Raw genomic sequence first — 22,658 nt, 5'->3', positions numbered from 1 at the left:
GTTAGGTCATTGGAGTCTAGTTTAGGTTATTTTAGGAGTCGAAGGATCAAATCTGCTTGAGAACCTCTTGTAAGGTGACTTGAGTGAGGGAGGCATTGACAGTGATGAGTAGGGGGGAGAAATGCGCTAAATAAAGATTTGTAAAATTAAGAGAAAAACCTAGCAGAGGTATTTCGGGCCGACCGTGGTAAAGTTTAGCAAAAAAACGACTGAATTAGGCCCAGAACTCTGTACTGGATGAATGTTTGACATTGTTCAACATGCTGTCCATCAATTGTTCTTTTTGCATTTCCCCGAGTATGACAGGTTGCCCAGACGTGGGTCCCATGCTCTCCTTGCCATGGAGTCAAGCTAGCCTGGATGATGAGTGGAGATTACCTCGAAACCAGTCCCAGGATGCTTGTTTCCGTTCCAGGGAGGACCTGGCCCGGCAGTAAGGGCTGGAGTGTTCCCATGGCGAGCAGGGTCAAGACTGCTTTTCATATGGCTGTATAAACTGGAATGGTTTAGGGAGCAAAAAAAAATATGGATTTATGCCCAGATCTCTGTACTGGAGCGACATTGGTCAGCATTCTGTCCATCAATTGTTCTTTTTGCAGGGCTATTTCCTGACACAGCTACTATCACAACAATACAGGGCCATGCAGTCACAGCCAAGATACCAAGTGGGTCCATGTCCAACAACACCATTAACTAGTTCAGTTTTTGTAAGCAGCACTTCAAATACTGGGCTTTAGATGTCCATACTTTTGAGGGCCATAGTGAAATTTCAGTATCCAGAATACAAGATGATGTAAACTGAAAAGGCAGGACGCTTTCAAACAGTTGCACATTATGAACAACTTGTCAGCAATGATAAAGATGTGAATGTTGTTTTTGTTTTCATAGCATTTAAGGAAAACAAAACTTTTACTTTTCCTAATCAGCCAAGTTTATATCTTTCCCTCCCCAGTTAATTCAGTAAGCAAAACTAGTCTAGGTTATCATCAGGTGAATGTATTTCCTATTCACACTTACAATATGAGGAGACTGCTAAAGACAGCTCTCTCTTACTTGATCACTACCCACAGTTCAGTGTTCTGTTTGTGCCCTGAGGCCCATACGGAGAGCAAGGCAGATGATGTTTCCGTACCTAGGCCCTCGGCTGTTAATACTTGATCTGCTTATGCTAGCTGTGAAGAGAACTCCTCGAATGCAGAGCTGTCATATATGTAGAAGATAATTAGCTGAAACACACAATTGACTGCAGAGTGCAGGTTGCAGAATTGCCACAAAACCAGAAGAATTGGCAAACCAATAGGTGGCTTTAATGCCCTAAGACATGTAATGATAAGCATTAACAAATGCTGCTTACATGCACTCCACGCAAAAAATGCTGTTTAAAGCAAACCCTATTGGCTTTGCCGCTGCTGAACCTTATTGTATTAGAATGTGTATGAGATAAATAATTGAATGTGATAAACCATGTGATTGTTGTATACTTTTAAGAGGTAAAATAGTCCTGAAGCATTCAAATGGAAGCATTTTCCTGAGGGAATAATGATTAACAAAATAGCCAGCAGCATAAGGCGAGAGAGCAATACTCCACTGGATGGAGCTGAATCTCACTACAGGTGTATTTTAAAGAATTGGTAATAAGTGTTGCTGACCTAAAAGAATGGGAAGAAGGGCTTAAACCATAATTGACTCCTTGGTGATGTAGCGGTTTTGGCCCAAAAGTTATACTGTAACACCCAAACTCTTATATATGAAAGGCTTGCAAGGAGATGTATTGGGCTATTGGCCATCAATGAAGATAAAGTGGTGACAATATCATATTCTGGTGGAATCTATTGAAAACTGTTTTGTTGGTGAGTAAGGTTGCCAGGATCCTAGCTTTGAGTTATCTATTACTGGAGGTGGGGAAGTGTGGCTCAGGGGTTAGAGGCGGCAGACCCGGAAGCTGAGATCGGCCCTGGACCAGGGTTCAATTCCCCGCCTCGGCGGGTCTTGGGCTCAAAAATTCCACGGACTCGATAATTCTCGCTCCGGTGCCTTCTCAACTCACGGGTTCACACTCTGCGACTCTGGGCAATAGCTTGCTTAATCTCCACAACGGCCCCTCGCGGCGGGATGCCTGGCTTTCACCTTGTGGATACCCTGCTGGGGTTATCTCACAGGGGAATACCAGGACGGGTTCCCTAAGCAAGCGCCGGGAAACCCTTTGTGGGTAGCTGTGCGCTATATAAGCTCAAATACATTTACAAATACATTTACTGTAGTCCTCAGCGAATTAGGTTAAGAAACATATTTAGCACTTATTGTGTCCAAAAAGAACATGTTACTATCCTACTCTTTCATTACCCAAATAAAAATCTACGACCTATGGGTCACACTCAAATAAAATATGATATTTTAATTTTTGTAAATTGTTGATGCTACTGCAGACAGGGGTGTGGAATTTAATAAAATATCTACTTGTTCATGGGCAGGTTGCTTCATAAATCTACTTGTCCTGAAACAAAATCCACTAGTGCCATGTAGTGCAGCGACAAACTATGGCAGCATTATCTTTATATATGAGCTCTGATATAGCCTCTCTTTTTATGCCAGGGCTCATAGCACAGTAGTGTTTGAATGCTTGCAATCCTCTTATGTTACCATATTTCTGCAGACCTACATACTGGGCCTGAAGGTAGAGGTAGGCAATAGTTCCAGGGTAATGTCCCTTTTGAGTCTGTGGAAACCTACTAACTTGCATGTTTTAAGGGTTTTCAACAGCTCTTCTCTAATATTTTCCCATACTAAGAAATATTGGAAATTTACTTCAGACCATGGCAGACGTAAACCTTCTTCCAGAGTTGGAAAAAATGTGGTTGAAGGGAAAGTGAGCTTGCAAACACTCAGATTTTCGCATGAGCAAATCTACACATGCATATTTGCTCATGCTAAAATGCAGTTCACAAATATTTTTTAGGAGTACTATTTCTTGTCCTACTTCTGTAAATTCTTGGGAATTCACGAAAGCCATATAGCTGCACTTAATGAACAGACCTACACCATGGGCACACTTTTGAAACTTTGTTTAATAATTGGGACCCTAATTTGGTTTGGTGTTGACTGTGACCTTTTGCGTTTATTAAAATTCTCTCTCTCTCGATCTCTCTCTTGATCTCTCTCTCTCTTGATCTCTCTGTCTCTCTTTTAACAGCCTTCTGGTCTTTTACAAGGAGCATATCTGCACACAAAGTAGTTTTGTTCAGTGCCAGTACTTCTGTGACAGTGTGTGCTTTTTAAAACCAAAAAATAACGTTTGAGTTTGCCAATGTTTTGTTATAATGGTTAGGGACCCGTAGATCCCACACCAATAAGGCTTTACAAAAACCATGCCAAAACAAGTCCCACATTGACAAAACTAAAAAGCTGAAAACCAATTTCAGCCCTACTGGCTTTGCCAATGCTTGTTTATTTTTGTTTCCAAGGGGTTTAGTGTGCCTCAAACCTCTGTTTATTTTTGTTTACCATAATCTTATTGAAACTGGTTACACTGATTTTCCATTATGAATATTTTTGGGCAATACTAGCATGCACCAACACGTTACTAAATGATGCTGCAAAGAAATGGTACCTGAAATTTTACAGTAGTTCAGCAAAAAAATGCTTTTCCTGCTTTCCTTTTTTTTTATGAACATTTTATTTTGATAGCAAAGAATCACCAATCTTGTTTTCAAGCTTCTTCAAATATTTGCATCAAATCAGAGAGCATTCTGGGAGCATTATACATAGCCTCATATTGCTAAACTTTGAAAATGTGTGTACACATTTTTATACTGGAACCACTGTCATTAGTGCAGTCGGAGCTTACAAGATTTACTTAGAGCGTTCGCCCTCATAATAAAGGCTTTCAATTAATAAACCATAAATACAAGTTTGAACAGCATTAACATATGGGCAAAAATATTATCTTAATTGAAGACCATGCCCTTCCCTGATCCATAATGTTGTACTACAAAGTGGCAGCCAAAGGGTTTGTGCTGTAGAGGGTTGGACCAACTTGTCCCAAGGACAAAATATACATGAAAACATGTTGCCCTTGACCCCAAACAATATGTCCTGGGCGTCGGGCTATAGGAATTCCACATACATGTGCGGAGAAGGAGCAAAGAGGACTGGGGGCCTGAACAGGATTAACTGTGTGCCTAAGCGTTTGCTTATAACATTTAAATGAATGTGCATATCCTTTTTGCACTGCATTGCAGCATAATTTGTCACGGCAGTGGAGCTTAGGCAGATTTTCGTTATTAAAAAAATGTCTTTGCAGTTACCATTTTAAAGCAGATTTTGGTATTTTAGAAAAGTTATAGCCCTAAACCAATTGATCATTGTGCATAAATGTAATTTGCATGCTGAAGTGTGACTGCTTTAGCAATCAGCTGCTAAAACAGCCTACATTTAGCTTTAAATAGCAGATGAAAAGATACTTTTGCTGCACAGTATATATGCATATGTTTATGAGGGTACATTTTGCACATCATTGTTCTGCAGTGCAAAAAGTAGTCCCAAATAAAGTTTGCATGCTTTGTGCAAGCGTTTGTGCACAGGATATGATCAGGTCCCTGATGCTTAATCACATTTTTCCCCATGGTGCTTTTATCAGTCATTTAAAATCTTTCTTTTATCCCAATGGTAGGTGTGGAGGTCAGAGGTTCAGGTCTTCTCTGTTCTTCATCCTCTGGATGCCAGCAAACATGGCAGGTGACATCACCGAGACGGGTGAACTTTACTCCCCATATGTAAGTAGTAGCTTCTAAAACCATGCTTCTTTTTTCCTAAATTATGTATTACTATTTAAAATAATGTAATTCTTCATATTAACAAATTTAACTTTGGTGCAAATTACGTATCTTAATGAGTGTTGGTATCTGGATAGTGTCAATCTTGCCATAAGGCAACAAATCACTTCAGGGCCTATGGTAAATACACTGTCAACAATGATTGCAGGAGTAGCTGGGCATTGAAAGCAGAAGTGGACTGCTAGTACATTGTGGTATAGGTCTCTTTAAAGAGTTGTATCGTCAGCTCATTCCTAAATTAGAGCAGGATTTGCATGGTTCGGATAGAGACAGTGATGTTGTTCTAGAGATACTGGGTGGCTAGATTGCACTTCTTTGTTCCAAGACATATTGTGTCCTTGCTGCTGCCCTACAGAAAGGTTACATTTAATGTGTGCATAATGCTACCTGTATGTTGCCAAATGTGGTTGTAGACATGATGTAGAAAACGATGCCCAAAATTAACATATTAATAGCCATAAATTATGTTGTCAATATCTGCATTCAACCGCATCTAGATTCCGGCCCTCTACAACTCTTGCCACTAAGACCTGACATGTGTCTCCCCCTTTCAATCTGATAACCACACCCTGGCAAAACCCTACCTGGTTCACAAGCCCTCATAGTCTTGCAAAGGTCTTGCTCATCCATATCTCTTGTTAACATTATTACTCATGATGAAACAATCAGGGGTCACATTAATTTAATTTTGAAGGAAAGGCTTAAGGAAATGATCACTTGAGTATCCTAAAACTACAAATTTTATGAATGAAAAGAGAAAGGCTGTACATTTGGAATAGTTTTTCAGATATGTGATTCCAGATGTTTGCACATTTCTTATAGGGGTAGCATCAAGTTGTGCATTATTTTCTTCATGCGTAACACAGAGATAGTGCCAGAGGTGTCCCAAAAGCTTCGAGAAAGCTTGAAAATTCAAGAAGGCCTTCTGCTCGATACAGAAGACATTTTCCACACCAATTGGATTTCTACATTTATCATATACACCTACAGAATAATCAGTCCAACAACAAAAATCCTTTTCACGATAAAGAGTACAACTACAGCCTCAAACGAGTTAAACATGCGCAACTGTATTTCCTGAACCTGCAACTATGTCAGGATGAATTTCATCCAAGACACATCACAGCCCCTCTATCAGTTGCTCATAAAAACTAAAGAACACTGAGCTCCTAATATTAAAGTATTCTCCATACTACCTAATAAAGGCACTGCCAGCTCAAACTACCTTCTTGGCAGACTCTGACAAGGCATGCTCTTCACACCTTTTTTTTGTCATCCATATAACCGCCCTGGCCCTTCAAAAGAACTGGTACATTGCCAGCCAAGGTCTCACTCTTGCCAGTTCCTTCATTGATCATTAGCTCCCTCAGATAACTACAGGTCCCTTCTGGTCTTTTATACATTATCAACTGCAGCAAAGTGTGCCTTATCGAAACATGGCCTGGAGTCCTTTTAGTTTTGATGATCCTTTACTCCCGGAGTTCAAAATCTACAGTAAAGAAATTTGGGGGCAAAGCTAACTTGCACAGAATTTCTACTCCTAGTATATAGATTGCTCAATGCATAGTTGCCTTCTGTACAGTCAATCTTAGTAGCCCATTTTCATTGTTGATTGATCACTCCCTTATATGCCTCCCACGTATAACCCCATATTTCTGGATAAACTCATTGAGCTGGTCGTCCACATGTAGGTTAAAGCCATGAAAGTTCTGGATAGCAGTGATTTTAACCGGTTTGTCAAGATGCTTGACTCCAAGTCTTTGCCAGATTTGTTAGAAAACAAGAAGGCACTGTACTTTGAACAATCAGTAAGTGACCCAACTTTCAAAGCTGGCTATTCACTCTAAATAGTAACTGTTAACGGGATGGTGTAACAACAGAAGTTTTGCTTATTTGAATTCACCTCTGAAATCTTCTACATCACTTTTACCACCCTGCTCCACAATCTGTTTCTACAGCCCATTCCATCCAGAGTATTCAACACATACCAACTGAATACCACTTTACTGGAAAAGCGTCTGTGATTTATATATGTAGGTCTATGTAAAGCGTGCCTTGCTCCTCACTGAGAAAACATAGCTAAGCTTCAAGTGAATAATAAAAAAATTATACAGAAAATCAAAAATGATACAGCAGGGAGCTGATCAACTGAAACAAATCACCTGAACCACGGAATACTTGTTGGTCAAGTTGTAGATAACAAAATATGTTCCACTAGACACAAGAGGGGGCAATCACAAAATCTCTAGGGGAACTAAAAACGCCTGCTTGGCCCACCACGTGTGAGTCCACTAGCCATCAAGAAGACTCTTGATAGCTCTCTGAAATGTTAAAATGTATTGAAGCACTTTACCTTGTCTGGGGCTCATTAGTCTGATGTAGTTGACATGCTGTTCAAGCATATATTTGGAAGGAATAATATCGTGCCTTTGAGTGCATGGTATATTTTTTACTCCATTTTCTGGCTTAGGCTGTGGGAATCCCTGCAGTCTCCTCCCTGACCTCTGTATTCTGAGGCACCTCACGCTGTAGACACCTAAACCTACGAGGCAGCGATGGCAGAGCACCTATTGTTGGGCTCTATCCCAAGACCATGCATGCCGCACCTACAGCTGACCACGGAGCACAGAATGTCAGGCACTGAGAACAGGCCTCAGACCTCCCCTGCAGCTCCATGCGCAAAGCCTTCAGTATGATCCCTCAGAAGAAGCTGAGGAAAACAACCCAGCAAGTTGATATTGTGTCTTCAGCCGGTACGTCATGTATACGATCTCCCCTTAAGTGGTGGTGCTTTCCTTATTGCATTAAATATTGATCACAACACAGGGCCCTTATAAAGCTGTACAAAACTGTCATCTGAAACACAAGATGAGCTATGGCATCTACCCTGGTGTGACCTAGTGGTCTAAGTGAGTGGGATCATCAGCTCACGGTGTTCCCCTACTTTTTCAATTTAATAGAACCTGTTCCCCTTCTATTTTATTTTAAAAATGTGTCCCAAAATGTGACGGCAGAAATAGCCAAGACCTATAGATAAGGTTCGGTGGTTCTGGGATGGGCTGGGTGAGCAGAGGAGGAAAATGACTGTCATTGTCTTTTGTGGGCAAGAAAGAAGAGACCATGTCCACTTCTCCTGCTCTATCGTTGTCAGCTTTCTCTTATTCCCTCTCTTTCTGTTTTTGTCTTGCTCCTCCACACTTGCTGAATAAAAGCATGAGTTCAAGAAATGGCTCTTACCCTCTCTTTTCATTTGTTTCCTGTGAAATGGATCCAAAAGAGAAAGAAATGCTTTTGCTGGGAATGTCGTCTTTTTCTGACATTTTTCTGTTCCAAAGTTCAGCCTTGGGACAAAGAGGGAAAAAAGGTTCAAAATATAAAAAAGAACTAAATAAAGCAAGACTGAGTTGTCGCAAAGTTGCCAGATAGGCTTTTCACATCCAAACACATTAGCGCCACTTTATTGTGTTTGTCAGTAAAGCTCTACTATCGTTTTCTCGTCTTTCTTTGAACAGCAGTGCTTTCCCCAGGTGGGGAAGTGCTATATTCATGGAGGTACTGCAATTCCTGGTTGATGCGTGGAGTGGAAAAAGTTTAATGTGATCCTTATCAGTTGTTATACTTATTTTAGTTTTTAAAATGTATATTGCTGCTGTGTTCAGGAATGTGGTCCTTTTAAACAATACTGCTTAAGTTTTGTAAGGATAGACGCAATTGACATTGGAACTTCCGAGCCCGTAGTTATGTCCCTAACTTTTCAGTCAAAAACACTCCTTGATTTCTGAATAATGAGTGTTTAAAATCGATAAGGTTGTTCCTGGTTACATTTCACATGCTTTACTTAATCTTGTATTCCCTATAAATGTTTGCTTTTCCAGGATGTTATCATTTTTTTCTTTTCAGGCAGCATATTACTCTTGTCTAGTGCATATTTTGAATTGTCGCATCCAGGTGTTTATATCTGGGCACAATTGGGTTGTAGCTGAAGGCAATGCGGGTTTCTCTCAGCGAGGCAGTATGGTGTTCTGTGGGGGAGAGGATGTGGCACTATGGCCAGAGCTGCCGAATTTGGAACTGGGTTATCAGGTTCAGCATTCAAGTCAAGTCCACCAGCCAACTCTCCTGAGGGACCACATTTTCATGTTAGACCTTAAAAAGCCCAGCTAGAATTTAGAAACGCTGGTGTTTTATCACCAGAGGGTAGAGCCTAGCGGTGGCAAGTAGGGGTTTACCTTGAAGGCCTGTCCACCACAATCCATACTGAAGTTCATGTTCAGTCTTGCGGAAAGGCCTATGAAGCAGCATACCCTATAGCAAAAGGGACTCAGTCACTGGGGTCACAGGACCCTTGAGGCCAGTCCGCCTCACCTATTGATACCTCCATTAGAATTGCTTCAGAAGTAGTAGTACAACTCACCAGGGACCAGCACTGCAGTGTTTGCAACCGCACCAAACTAAGCTCGCAAACTTTACAGTCTCTCTGCTTCATGCACAAGCCCTTTTAACATGTGGTGCCTGCTTTGGGCCAACTAGAATTATGCAGCAATGGAGGACAAAATTATGTCACATGTTGACTACATTTTGCAGCAAAAAAGGCTCCAACGTTATGCAGTACATTTTCTGATACTTTATAATTCTGACATTTTTACACATATTAACAGTCTTTGCAAAGATTTTGCCTCATTAGTACCAGTGTAATATGCATATGCAGCAGTGAGAAAGGTGACCAGTCAACCTTTGCACAGGGCCCTCCATTTCACAGCAGCACAATGCAAATGTTTTTGTAACTTTTAATCTGTTTTAGCGGCAAACAGTTTTTAATTAAAATCGTCTGATTATGCATCAGATGATTTAGTAGGTGGCAAATATGACAGAGCCAGAATTATGTGGAAAACATTTGCAAACTAGGATATGTTGCCGTTCATTTTTGAACTGCTGTTGTGGAAAAAGGGTGGAGAAGTGCTAATGACAGAAACTGCGTGGCTTGCGATTCCACTTTTAAGCGTATTTGGGACATTCTGTGATTGGAAACATATCCCACTTTGTGAATATATTTTTCATTTCAATAACTCATATTAAACCTTAAATAAACGTGTATCCCATTGGTTGAATTAAATAACGTAATAAGCTGTAACTGGTCAGTGAAATGCCATACAAATACTAATAAGCATTAGAAATGCAATAGGTCTCGGATTTGTTTGAGTTAGAGCTAATGGAATTGTAAATGGCAATGTCTTTTAGCCATATGTTATGGAGTGTATGCATGTGGTGTGTAGTGGAAATGTGTGTTGGATTGGAATAGTTGGAATGGTGGCATGCTGCGCTTTAGATGAATATGTTTAAAAGTAAAGGGCACCATATTGCGATTGCTACAATAGTTAATTGTGGATGCGTTAACAATTGATGTGTGCACGGATGGCTGGTGGTGTGTGTACTTGGTGAAAGGGTGCACTGACAGCTGGTGGCGAGTGCGCCTAGTGAAAGTGTGCACTGACGGCTGGTGGTGTGTGTATGTGTGTGTTTGGTGGAAGCCTGCACTGCACTGACGCCTGGTGGTGTTTGTGCTTGATGAAAGCGTACATTGATGGCTGGTGGTGTTTGCGCCTGGTGAAAGCGTGCACTGACGGCTGGTGGTGTGTGGTTGTGTGTGTAGTGGTGAGTGTGTGGTGGTGAGTGTGTGGTGGTGAGTGTGTGATGGTGAGAGGCTGGTGTGTGTGTGTGTGTGGTGTGTGTGAGTGTGGTATGTATGTGTGGTGTATGTGTGTGTGTGGTGTGATGTTTTGTGTGTGGTCTTATGTATGTGTGTGGTGGACTTAGTTTGAGTGTTCGTCTCCTGCACACTCACACAGTGCCCCTACACACTCATACACTACTCTCCCTGCACACTCACACTGTTCACCCTGCATAGTCACATACTGTTCATCCTGCACACTCACACAATGTGCACCTTGCACACTTACACACTGTTCACCCTGTACACTCACACACTGCAGTCACTGTCACTCTGCAGTCACCGTTACTCTGCAGTCACACTCACTCTGCAGCCACTCTCCAGTCGCACTCACTCTGCAGCCACTCTCCAGTCCCACTCACTCTGCAGGCACTCTGCAGTCACACTCACTCTGCAGTCACTCTGCAGTCATGCTCACGCTGCAGTCACACTGCACCTGCACTCACTCTACACTCACTTTCCAATCACACTCACTCTGCAGTCACTCTGCAGTCACACTCACTCTGCACTCACTCTGCACCTGCACTTACTCTGCACCTGCACTCACTCTGCACCTGCACTCACTCTGCACCTGCACTCACTCTGCACCTGCACTCACTCTACACGCACTCTGCACTGACACTCATTTTGCAATTAGGAAAGGGAAGAGTTTTCTAGTACTATCAGTTTGACAATTTAGCTGTATGTGGCTTTCAGATTATTACTTCTCAGACCCAGGAATAACGAACGTGGGGGAGCTAGAATACAAAATGGGTTTTAGATTGCGCTGACTTGACCGGAAAGCGTCAGAGCGCTTCACAATAGGAGCAGAGCTGATACATGGGAATATTGCAAGTGAACAAATTACAAAAGGAACGCTAGGACGCATGGGAAAATTGATGAGTGGACAGCGAAAATATAGAGGTAGCAATCAGTACAGGACAGAAGGAAAAGGGATTGCGCGGACTTGACCTGAAGGCGTCCGAGCGCTTCACAATAGGAGCAGAGCTGATACATGGGAACATTGCAAGTTAACAAATTACGAAAGGAACGCTGATAAACAGCCGAAAGGGGTCAGAGCGCTCTTGCAAACCTCTGTACCATATATTGAAAAGGACAGGGGTGTTAAGTTCTTACAACTAACTCTTCGATATCATAACTTTGTTTTCTAAGACACTAGATGACAATGTTCCATTCAAATAATTTTTCTCGTACTGACTGGTACATCCTGCCCACAGCTTTCAGCCGACCTTGCAGCCGTTTCTCGTACTGAGTGGTACATCCTGCCCATTGCTTTCAGCCGAGCTTGCAGGCGTTACATGAAAATGTAATAAGTTTCAAAGCTGCTGCCGCGTTTTATATTACAGTACAGGAGGAAAAGGCATTGCGCGGACTTGACCGGAAGGCGTCTGAGCGCTTCACAATAGGACCAGAGCTGATACATGGGAACATTGCAAATTAACAAATTACGAAAGGAACGCTACGACGCATGGGAAAAGTGATAAGAGTGGACAGCAAAAATATAGATGTAGCAATCGGTGCAGTACAGGAGGAAAAGGGGATGTGTGGCGGTTGCCAAGATTACAAAGTACAAGTAGGGGTAAAATACTGCAATAAATTACACTCTCCAGCACAATAAAAAAATGTTACGTAGGCAAGGGGGGCCTGGGGCGAGTGCAACGGGGGTGGCCGCGCAGTCATCGTGCTCAGCTTTCCACTACACAAACAAGATTTGTCCGGGAGCCAGCATGCGCACACACAGCTGAAATAAAACAAACTAGAGAGTGGTGCACGCGCGCCCAGCATCTGTCTTCAATTACCGCGGTCCCTGACAGCTGGTAATTGAAGAAATATGCCCTACTGCTGCGCGTGTCCGCACGGAATATGCACTAGGCGGAGCAACTCTAACGCCTATGGCCTATTGCGTGCTCTCTTGTAAAAACACACGCAGGCGAGGGCCAATTGCCATGCAGCTGGCAAAAAAAAACAGCAAAAATCACGAGCTTTCTGGAATTCGGTAGGTACGATTTTCGAAGCCCTCAGAAAAGGACTCTTAGGCCACGCCCACTTCGTGGGACGTAGGCCGAGCCCTAAAAATTGGGATGTTTTGCTCTTTCTGGCTACACCTGACTCTGCCCACTGACCCAATCCTCAAGTTATTCCTGTCCTTCCGATTCTACCCCCACAGTTCCCCTACATTATGCCCCCACTTGAACCACTGGTTCCGGCTGATTTGCTTAGGTCAGGAGGAACATCTGCCGCTATAAGTCGGTAGTGTTTGGGATGGGGAATTCCCCGTGGCGCATGGGTCGTGGCAGGCCTCCGTAGCAAATCTTAAGTGAAAAATGCCACACTACCTTGTCCTTTGTTGATGTTTGCATGTTTTTTCAAATGCATCTTTTTTGTGGAATGGCTTTGGTAACATTCCACTTAACTATACAACTGTTTTTTAGTTTGTTTAATAAAACATACTTCCGTATTTAATTTCGTTTTTATAAGTATTACTATGGTATTTTATTTAGTTTCTTAAAAAAAGTGCTCCAATAAGTGGAGCATGCCAATCTATTGAGGAACAGCTGGAGGCCGTTTCTTTTGATAAGATATATTGAAGTGCAGAGTAGCATTTATTTCCCAATAGCCCACAATATATTCCAGTAAAAAGCAATGTGTTTCTTGTATATTTTTTGTGCTACATGCAGGTTCCTTTTTAGGTGGAGCCAAAAGGCAGCGTGCATTCGCAATATGCAAAAAGCAATATGTTAAAACACAATGCACACAGGTGCTGGGTATATGAAATGTAGGTTTCCTTGAGCACTGCATAAATAACCACTTGGATGCAGCCCAAATGCAAAGTATTGTAAATTATGCTCAAGTAACCACAACCTCTGGCCTTGAGCCTTACCTGGGATGGATGTTATCCCCTACTTATCGTTACTGGCTTACCCTTTTTGGACTACGCACTTTTCACTTTAAATTCGTCTCTCCCGCAACAGGCGTGTGGCCTCAAGACCTGCCCTCCTGCAGGTGCGACAATAGCTCAACTTTATCAGCCACTTATTTTTGTTTTGCCACTTGTACCAGGAGCCAAGACTTTGTTTCGTGGCACCCGTTTTCCGGAAGACCAATGTGAGACAAAACAAAGACCTACTGTTTATGCAGGCAGTACTCAATTTTTTTTATAAAATCAGCATTTCACATTAAGGAGGGATTATGAACCTTAAAAGATTTTGTATGAATCGGTTATCGACAAAGCTTTTTAATCTCATGAAATGTTATGAATTGTCCTGAATATCCATGAATTTATCTGGCTCAGTGATGTTTTTATTTACCTTATTTTTATAAATATGTGATCTTTTTGTGTGTGCTTTTATGTCTTCTGGCCGAATAAAGTTTATCTTGCCTTGAGAGGTAGGTTATTATAAATATAAAAAACTACACAAGGAAAATACAGTACTTTGCTACAGCCAAACTTTGTGTACATTGCTCTTAGCTCCATCTCAATACCTCAGCCTTCTAAAGTTGATATATTGAAAAGACCTCACATTTTATTAAAACATTACGCTCTGTGTATCGTTTTAATCCACACGGCCAAGATCTTCAATCGTGTGGTACCCCAAACGCTCTATTTTCTACTTGGGCATATCTGTCTGCTCGGGTAACATAGCATACAAATTTTGCCAAAGCCAAAAGCTCTGGCTAAACACTTATAAGGTCCCAAAGGCGAGAAATATTGGCTATGCCAATGCTTGTTAAGATATGTAAGTCACCCCTGAGGTAGGCCTCATGAGCCCTAAGGGTGGGTGCTATATGTTAAACAGTAAGACGTGTACTTTTACATGTTCCAAAAGTAAAAAACAAAAATTGTTTTTTACTGTGGGAAGTCTAGTAGCTCTGTTGACAAGTACAGAGTTACAGCCCTATTAACTTCTGAATGGAACTACTAAAGTTGGTACTGTAAGGTATCAAAATCAGTGAATTAAATCAAATGTAATGGTTGAATCAAATTTAATGTCACTGGTGGGCAAATTGCACCTTAAAAGTTGCCAGTTTAGTTGCCCCAGGTTTCCAGTGTCAGTTTACTGTTGTACTCGAGGTCTGTCCTGCAGACAGCTTTCTGTCCACCTAGTGAGATGATTCCCAGGATAGATAACAATAAAGGCCTGCCAATGGAGGAGGTGTTACCTTCCCCAGGCAGGAAGCCACACTGGTGTTAACCCAAAAGATGAGCTTCAAAGTCGAGGCCGCCTTTGAAGGGAAAATGTGGAACACTTGGGAGAGCGGTTGCACTATTGTTTAGGTTGACAGGCTGACACTAGTTACAGGGATGGGGATGCCAGTTGTCAAACTGGTTTTCCAGGGGCGTGTAGTCCCCTTGAGATCCCGCCGTAGTTATTTAGAACATACAGCAAGGCCATGCCATTCTCAAGCGTGGCCACATTGTGGCCGGCGGACAGTTCGAATCGGGCGCACTAGTCCTTGTTTGCTGTCATCATATTGGGTCCATATCAACCAGAGTGACTTTGCCCCCATTTGACTGCCATCTAACACAAACGAGACAACCAGATCCTGCCTATCAGCTCTTTTGCTTTACTCTGTCCCCTGGTGACCACGTGATATCGCATCATCCCCTTATGGCAGCGTCCACCTAGCTGTGTCATCAGCATTGCATGCCACACACAGCGTTGATACACCTACCTTAGGACTATTGCCAACATTCGTGCTACTTTCTGCATTGTTAAACCAGCAAACTTGTCCTGGTTTTTTATCCAAAGTCGGCCCTTCAAAAGCATTGGGTCCCTTTAATCAGCATAAGTCTTCCTGGAAAGGTAGTTTCCATACTGTTTCGGATATTGGTGTGGCGGCTTCCTGATAAGGCACTATTGCTGAAACGTGAGTACTCAATATATCTTCAAGCCTTCCACAATATGATTGATGTTCGTGTTTGAATACGGAATGAGTAATGATGGCTTCTTGTCTTTAGCTGCATATAACGAAAATCATTGCGAATTGGAGATAATGTCTTTTCTGTTGTATGCTCACTAAAATGGCTTCATCATGTGCTGTTTTGCTGTATTAAATTATTGTTGCGGACAGTTTTTTTAAACCACTGTTTAACAAACCTTTCACATCTTTTCTACTTTAGTGCTTTTTCTAATATTGTATCAAAATAAAAAATCATATTATTGTGTGTTTTATTGTTCATTTTTGATTAGTAGGTATTGTTGTATGTTCGCTTGAAATCTACATGCCTGCAGACTCATATGAAAAATATCTTGCTCAAGTATATTTCTAAATTGATAGTTCCCTTGAGAGGCACACCTCTGGGTTGGGCTAGGGAGCTTTGGATGCCAATAGAGGGTTCTGCCATATTGGGAGTGGGCAGTAAGGAGCATCGTGACATAGCCAGATGCATCGCTTCCCAATAAATGGTCATCGGGGAGAGAGAGACTGGTAGCCCGTTGGGTTCTACCCCGAGTACATTTTCTGTACATAAATTGGGCACCCCTGGCATCCAGAATGCAGTTCTCAACAGGACCGGGAGAAGGACCGAAGAAGGACTGCCCTGCTGCACCATAGAGCTGGCAACGAGAGGCTGCACCGGCATGGACGGCAGCTGCTGAACCTGGTGGCTAGCAAACAAGAGGCACTGTGCCTGCTGTGTCCTGCTTTGGGAACAGCCACCTGCAGAGCCCAGCCTAAGCCTAGAGACTCCAAGGTTCAGTAAACTGGCCTCCAGTTCACAGCACAGGGACACAGAAGCTGAGAAGCCTGCTGGGCCAAGTTAACCCACTGCCTACCGCAACCATGGAGGACCAAGACCTGTTGCACAAAGCTGAACCCAAGAGTGTCGGAGTGCAGCTGAGACCCCCAGTGGATGAGGTATTGAACCAGGAAGGATTGACCTGTGATGCAATACTGGGTCTTCGATAATCCAGCGGCGTCTGACCTTCTGCCAGCACCAAAAAGGACTTCAAGGGATGTCGACCCAATGATCAGGACCACCTCACCCCCTTTGTGGATTGAGAAGTATTTGAAGCAAGACCCCTGTCAACCACATCGCATCCACAGCATCCTTTGAGAATCTTCAGTATCGTTCATCCCTTGCATCAGGAGCACTTCCATAGGTAAGCCTTGCAAAGGATCAAAGTGCTTGGAACTGACTGAAGACTGCTTCATATGCTGAGGCAACTGTTTCTGAGGACCTTGATTATCCCCCTGATTGGGTCCTCACTGGAGTTGGTTTCCTGAAGTAAATCTAAGTGACCGCATTACACTGTGCCCGAATCTTTAGTGAAAACGTTTGTTGAATTTGCCAGTGCTTGTTCGCGGTTAAGTGAAATTCTTCTATTTATTACACCTTTTAAATTCTATATCTATGGAACCCTACAGTGGTGTTTAGAAATATATTCTATTTTATAAATTGGTTTTGGATTTCTTTTGTGTCTTGTCGGTTTCTTCTTCAATTTGGTTTGGTGCTATTTGGATGCTTTGCACTTGTTCCCTTGTGTACGCCTTACTGATCTGAGCCACAGCTACCCAGGGTTGACCTGAAGATTTACCCAACTAAATCTAAGGGTCCTGAAGGGGTTGGTAAGTGTATTACACAATGAGTTCGCTAAACGACACCATATAATACACCCCATTTCCTCAGAAATACTAAGAGATTTTCCTCAGATTAGTTTACAAAATTCATTTGACTATAATATGTGTACATATCGGTCAACCGTACAGGATATGTGTGAGATTTTTAATTTGTTTCAGGTCCACTATTATACCAGTCTAGGACTCCCGAAAAAGCACTAGCTAATTTCCACATAGTGAACAGCCTGCATCTAATTTTAATCACCTCTTGCTTCAGCATGGATCCATACATTTTAGAATTGATCTCAGCACTAGCAGTAATTTTGAAGTTATTTTTAGTAGATTATAGTTAGGCCTTTAGCAACTACAAATGGCTCATTCGCCTCTGTGTGCAAATACTTGGTTTAGCCTAGATTCTTTTATGACCAATCTCAGATAGCATTTGGATTTGCCTCCCATTTATAATCCAGTGGAATTGTTGTCCTCCCCTTCACCCTGTCCAAAGACAGCAACCTTCAGTAGTTAATTTCAAAATATCCATTCTATGACTATCAGTAAAAAAACCTCTGTTGGAGATATGGCCAAACCTATGCTATTGTGTGTGGAGTCGATATACTTGCGTTAGCCCATCTGTCTTGAGTTTCACTGTTGTGATCCTTTGTGATCATTTCTGAAGCATAAATCATTATCTGAACGTTGTTTCACCTAAGTATTTGTAACCCTGTCTGAAGCGCTACTCGCACCACTTTAACAACTGTTATCCCAAAGTTAAACAAGCACTGGCAAAGGCAATCGGTCTGGCATTGGCTGACTGCTTTTGGCATTGTCAATGTTTGTTTTGTCATGGTTTTTATAAAACATTTTTGAGGGAACTGTTTGGCCCTTGCCAATGTTAATAAAATCAGAACCCTCACCCCCTCCAAACAAATGCTTTGATTTCAAAAAGCACACATAGCCGTAGTAGTCCATAACCCTGAAGAGAACTAATTTGTCTGATAATGTGCTCCTTGTGAAAGGAAAACATGCCATCACTCACTGTGAGGTTAGTGAATGTCTGAAGTGTTTTGATCTATTGTCCAGTGCTATAGTATGTATGAGATTTAGTGGGGAGAAGAAAAATGCAATTGATATAATAACAGAGCAGTCGATGAAGAAGGTAGAATAAAAGCCTTTACAAGTAAGCATTGGCACAAAAAAATATACATATCAAACGGTATTGGCTGACGGCAGACCTAAAAAGAGTACAGCTGCTATTGCTGCTGTCTAGCAAAGCAGAGTAATGGACAGTTCTGTTTTGGCAAACCCTAGGCAGAGGTCTGCTTGATACTGGATCAAATGTCTTTTTCCTCTGCCCACTCCAATTCCATGGGTAACCCTTTCACTGAGAACATTTTCCTCGTTTGTTAAAAGTATAGGCAATAACACTCCCTTTCAAAACCTTGGAATGATCTCAGTTTGAGATAAAAATGGAAATGCCATTTATACCCAGTTTGCATGGTTATTTAAACGTTTCAGATTCCAAGTTTCTGGCGTAGGAGTGAATTTCACAGTCCTAATCTGCTTCCCTTTGGCTTTAAATTCAATTATATTCGTTTTCAAGATCTGATGTAAACAATAATCAGTTGAGTCTGTTTACAACAATGTGCTCCCAGAGGCCATGCCCTAGGCCTCGTGGTTCTTTATAGAAATGGGCTTGTTCGGTAGAGCCAATGGCAAAGGGTGTGCTAAGTATTTCTACTGTTCAGACAATTTTATATTGAACTCTTCTTCTCCTAGCTCTTTCATCATGGGCTGTGTGGTGCACCCTTCCTAACCTGAGTGGATCTCATGCCCAACCATTCAGATCAATCTAGTCTTCCTCCTCCAAGACTTCTATTCTCATCTATGAATTCACATATAGTTGATCTGCTCCAATAGCCCTTTGACATTGGTGGTCGGAAACCTCGCACACAAGCTGCTCACTCTTGAAGTCGAGCGTGCCTCAAATTGTGTTTTTTTCTGGCGCCCTAATAATTATATTGGGACCAGATTACGCTGCTCCCCCTCATAGAAACTGCACCTTTTAATGCCCATCTAATCCATTTTGGATTGTGTCTTTAGCTCTACAATTTGAATATATGACCGATTCCTTCTTGAAGTAATCCTGGTCCTAATTTATTGTATTTAGTTCATCAGCAGCTAGAGACCCAATTGAGGGTATTAGTGAACCCTGTTTCTCCTCAGTCAAACATGCATTCACTAGCCACCCTACATTTTCTTTTTTTTTTTAATGAAAAGCTCTTTATTTGCTTTAAAATGTCTAAGTTACAACTACAGAGCACAGTCATAATACCAGTACAGTAGGAAGGGAAGAACAACAATTGGTGGCCTTCCCCCGTCCCCACAGTAACAGTGTAGGTTGTCCTACTCGTTCAAGCTGTAGTTCCCAACCCTAAATTTTCTTTCAAACCTTTGATTATTTTCAGGTGTTATCAGTCTCTAACTAACCAGTTTGATACTGTGATCTTATCAAGAGCCACACCAGTGTATATCGTTGGAAAATCGCTGGCATTGTTGCTGTTTCTATATTTGGTGGATGTTTCCAAACATTATCTTTGGAGGCTGACCTTATTTTTTCTATTCTCCCTCTAGCAAATACTGGAGGTTACAGGTGCAATCTGGTTCTGTATTATCTTTAAGGGACCAACGGTTTTATGCTTCTTTTATGTCGGCAAAACTGCATTCTACAGATCACCCGCCTTCAAATGTTCGTCTCCATGTCCTCAATTTATGTTTTTTTTTATTACTCAAGAATAATAATATTGTTTTTCTAAATTGCATTAATGTGATAGACCTGCATACCACCTAATTTATTTTTAGCTTTTTCAGCTGTAATGTAAGCAGGGAGAGAGTGGCCTTGAGAATGATAACACTAATACCAACTCTTCCCGTAGTGATTTTATTTTTTAGGTTGTATGAATGTTAAATGTCGATGTATAGTCTTTCTCACAGGGGTTTCTGTGTACATACATTTGCTGTTATTGCTAATATTCCTGGTACTCTTTGTTCGACTGATGATGGGCACACCACAAAACTTCCCAATATGCCACTTTAGCTGCCTAGTCTAATGCATTATAGAATTATTGGGTAGAGAATCAAGTGACAATGTGAATCTGAATAATCCAGTTCCATCTAACTTTCAAGGAGCTAGGGCTCCTTTGGCCATCTCATCACTTTCTTATCCATTCCCTCTTCCAGCTTCACTTTCTATGTCAAGCTATTTTCCCAACAGTTTTTACTTTACACTGCTTTCCTCACACATTGCCCTGATCGTTTGCTAATGATCTTCAAACTTCGGCCAAACGATGTCTGTTTTTGGCTTATTTCCATGTGGTATGAAATACAAATTCATAACATTTGTCTTGCCATCAGCAGTAGATACTATTAAGTTATGGTTTGAAGGGTGCTCTAAATGAGGGATTGGTCTGAAATCCATTCTGGGATTTTTCGCGCATCCGTCCGTCAAACAATTGTCCAATCTGCGGTGCTGTCCCGACTAGACTACTGCAATGGGCTCTTTTCTCAGCGTAAACAAGGCTCTAACCAAAAGACTCCAAGGAGCACAGAACGCGGCTGCACATACACTTTTTGCCCTACCGAAGCACTTCCAAGCCTCCAATCTTCTTCGCAGTCTCCACTGGCTGCCGATAGAACAGAGTTCACTTTAAGACTCTCTGTACTACGCACAAGATCTTGCATGGCTGTGGCCCTCAGATTCTGCAAGGGCTGAGCTGACCATATGTACTGACTCGAGCCCTGCGCTCCACCATTCTGCATCTAGCCTGTACCCCCGAGTGCGCAGGCTAAGATCAGGGGGGCGCTCTTTCAGGGCCATGGCACCCGCCCTATGGAACTCTGCCCTTCTTGCTGCTCGGGCATACAAAATCACTGGGCATTTAGGAAACTGATTACAACCTGGCTCTTTCCTAACCTCTAGTTAAATCCTTCACTGTAGCCACCTGTCTGTCTCAGTGCAGTGACGCCCTGTTGCTGGGGCAGCCATACGCTTTATAAGTATGCATAACATAACATTTGTCTTGTAAAATGGACGTCTGTCACAATTTTGGGTTTGTTAATTTTTTTTTTTTTTGCCATGTGCTCTATTTTGCTCAATTTCTGCTTTCCTGTTGGAAAGTAATCCCTGGAAACAGCAGCAACTTCATTTTAAATTAGTATTTTCCGTTTGTGAATAAGTCTGAGCAGTACTGCTTAACTTCACCCATACTTTCTGCAATGCACAGCACCTTGTGAATGTAAATGGAGCCATCCTCTTTACACACTGGGTGCTTTTTGCACAGTTGTCTGTGTTGCGTTCACTTCCACCACAATTATTTTGATAGTAGCTCGAAACCGATCAATACTCATGTATGCATGATCAAATCCTAATCAATTCCAGGCCATCTCTACACCAATCGCTGTTGACAGTACTCTAGCAGCATACCTATGAGTGTGCTTTCACCCCTATCCTACAGCTTACCTGCTCTATAAAATATTAGCCAAGGTGCAACATCCTGCCAAACCAATCCATTTCAAGTAGGTGTATCATAACCCGGTCCTCTTTGGTAGGGTGGGATGACTAACCTCTACCTATGCCTGACTGAGGTAGCAGGATGAATGAAACACAACTATCTTAAGCTGAATGGCGAGAAGAGTGGGGTGCTAGTGGTTGGAAATCAACCACCGCTCTTGGGCCCTCACAGGTGGTCTACTGAACTTGGCCCTGTGCTTACACCATGTAAGGTGGTTAAAAACTTGGGCATCTGGTTAGATGTGAAGCTCTCAATAAACTTTAAATTAAAAAAGAATCCTGCTTTTTGTGGTTTAAGTGCCTTAAGAAGATCCTCTGGCTTCTTCCTTTAGAAGCTCAAAAAATCATTGCCCAAGTTGTAATTGTTTCCAGAATGGACTACAGCGATGTGTTATATTTAGGTGCCTCAAAAAATCCCTAAGACTTCAGATAGTACAAAAAAGCAGCAGCACATTTTTTCTGACATGTTCCTAAGCATTTCTCTGTTGGCTCTTCCCTCCGCTCTCTCCACTGGTTGCCTGTTGAGAAGCACTTTGTTTTATGTGTAAGGCCTTGTATGGAAGGGGCCCGCCTATCTTAGAGCAGAAATCCACTTTTCTTCCCCCTAACGCAATCTCCCCTCTGGGATTTCGTTTTGTCCATAAACCTATGATGCAGGGTGGCAGATCCTTTTCGGTTAATGATCTCTCCCTATGGATCTCCTCCCGTTGGAAATGCGAACATGTTCCTCTCATCTTGAGTTTTGGAGACGGCTGAAGACTTGGCTATTAATAGCTCTTGTTGGTCCTGCATTTTCTGCAGCACTCGGAAACACTATTTGGGTACTAATGCTCTTTATAAATGCATTGATGTATTCACCATTTACTGCCTCCTTGGATTAATTTGATGTGTGCTCTTCCCACTGAATCCTATGGAATGGACTGAACAGTTTTTTCCGTTTGTTTGATACAGCTTCTGATAATTTGCATTT

General features: G+C 42.0%; 1 protein-coding gene across 1 annotated transcript in view; it reads left to right on the top strand.

Moving 5' to 3' along the window:
• The window catches only part of SLC38A12 (solute carrier family 38 member 12), a 610,496-nt gene that overhangs the window by 41,314 nt on the left and 546,524 nt on the right, over positions 1-22,658 (top strand). Inside the window, exon 2 of the mRNA XM_086930806.1 lies at positions 4,670-4,772. Coding sequence (XP_086786932.1) covers positions 4,716-4,772 — 57 coding nt within the window. The 5' untranslated portion in view covers positions 4,670-4,715. The remainder of the gene's footprint in view (positions 1-4,669; positions 4,773-22,658) is intronic.

This window comes from Lissotriton vulgaris, chromosome 7 (genome assembly GCF_964263255.1).
Source record: "Lissotriton vulgaris chromosome 7, aLisVul1.2, whole genome shotgun sequence".
NCBI lineage: Eukaryota > Metazoa > Chordata > Amphibia > Caudata > Salamandridae > Lissotriton > Lissotriton vulgaris.
This window is presented reverse-complemented; position numbering and strand designations above follow the sequence as displayed.